Here is an 844-nt window from a genome sequence, read left to right as displayed (position 1 = left end):
GCAGTGAGGACCGAAATGGAATGGAAAAAAATTAAAACATAGAAGGATAAAAAAAGTACAGAAAAAAGAGAATAGGAGATTAAGGAGAAAGGAAATGAGGAAGAGAGAGAGAGAGAGGGAGGAAGAAAATCCAAAGATAAGGCACTGAATGAGAAGCGAAATAAGTTTGTAAAGAGCTTGGAGGAGCTGGGATAGTTTATCTTAAACGGAAATATAGAGAGGAATGAGGAAGGAGAATATACATAGTCAGGAGGAGAAAGGGGAACGGTAGCTGATTATATTGATTTGGATCACTTTCACTTAATAGTGGAATTAGAGGAAGAAAAATGTAGTAGCAATATGTATGAAAAGGAATCAAAGGTAAAAAAGAGGATTAGAGTGCACAAGCAAAAAAGAACTTAGTAAAAAAGGGAATAGAAAGAAATTTAGAAAGTAAGGAAAATAAAAAAGTAGTGAAAAAGAATATAGGATAAAAAATAAGCATTGTACTATGTTGTGTGACCAAAAGAAAGATGAAGGATATAAAGAGTTTGAGGAAGAGGTGGAGAAGGCTAGGACGAAAGGAAAGTCCTGGAAGTTAATAAATATAGAAAGAGGCAAAAAAAAGAAAAAGAGTAAACCAGGATTTTGAAATGATAGAATGAAAAAAATATATTTTATGGATTTGTTAGGAGGAGTAGAGAGAAGAATTAGGGAAGGAAGAAAATATGGTAGAGAAAGAGCTGAGGAAGAAATAGTCCAGAAAAATACTTTATCTTGAAAAAAAAATATCTTAATTTTAGAGTATTTGCTAGTAATTCTCGAATAATTGTAAAAAATTCAAAATAAATTTTTGTAAATAACT

The 844-nt window shown here is 31.4% G+C and overlaps 1 protein-coding gene across 1 annotated transcript in view; it reads left to right on the top strand.

Moving 5' to 3' along the window:
• Positions 1-490: 490 nt before the first annotated feature.
• Positions 491-844, top strand: part of LOC117175358 (oleosin GRP-17-like) — an 18,071-nt gene continuing 17,717 nt past the window's right edge. The window contains exon 1 of the mRNA XM_033365066.1: positions 491-614. Coding sequence (XP_033220957.1) covers positions 491-614 — 124 coding nt within the window. The remainder of the gene's footprint in view (positions 615-844) is intronic.

Source organism: Belonocnema kinseyi, chromosome 6, assembly GCF_010883055.1.
Source record: "Belonocnema kinseyi isolate 2016_QV_RU_SX_M_011 chromosome 6, B_treatae_v1, whole genome shotgun sequence".
Taxonomy (NCBI): Eukaryota; Metazoa; Arthropoda; class Insecta; order Hymenoptera; family Cynipidae; genus Belonocnema; species Belonocnema kinseyi.
Note: the sequence above shows the minus strand (reverse complement) of the source record. Positions and strands in the feature narration are given on the sequence as shown.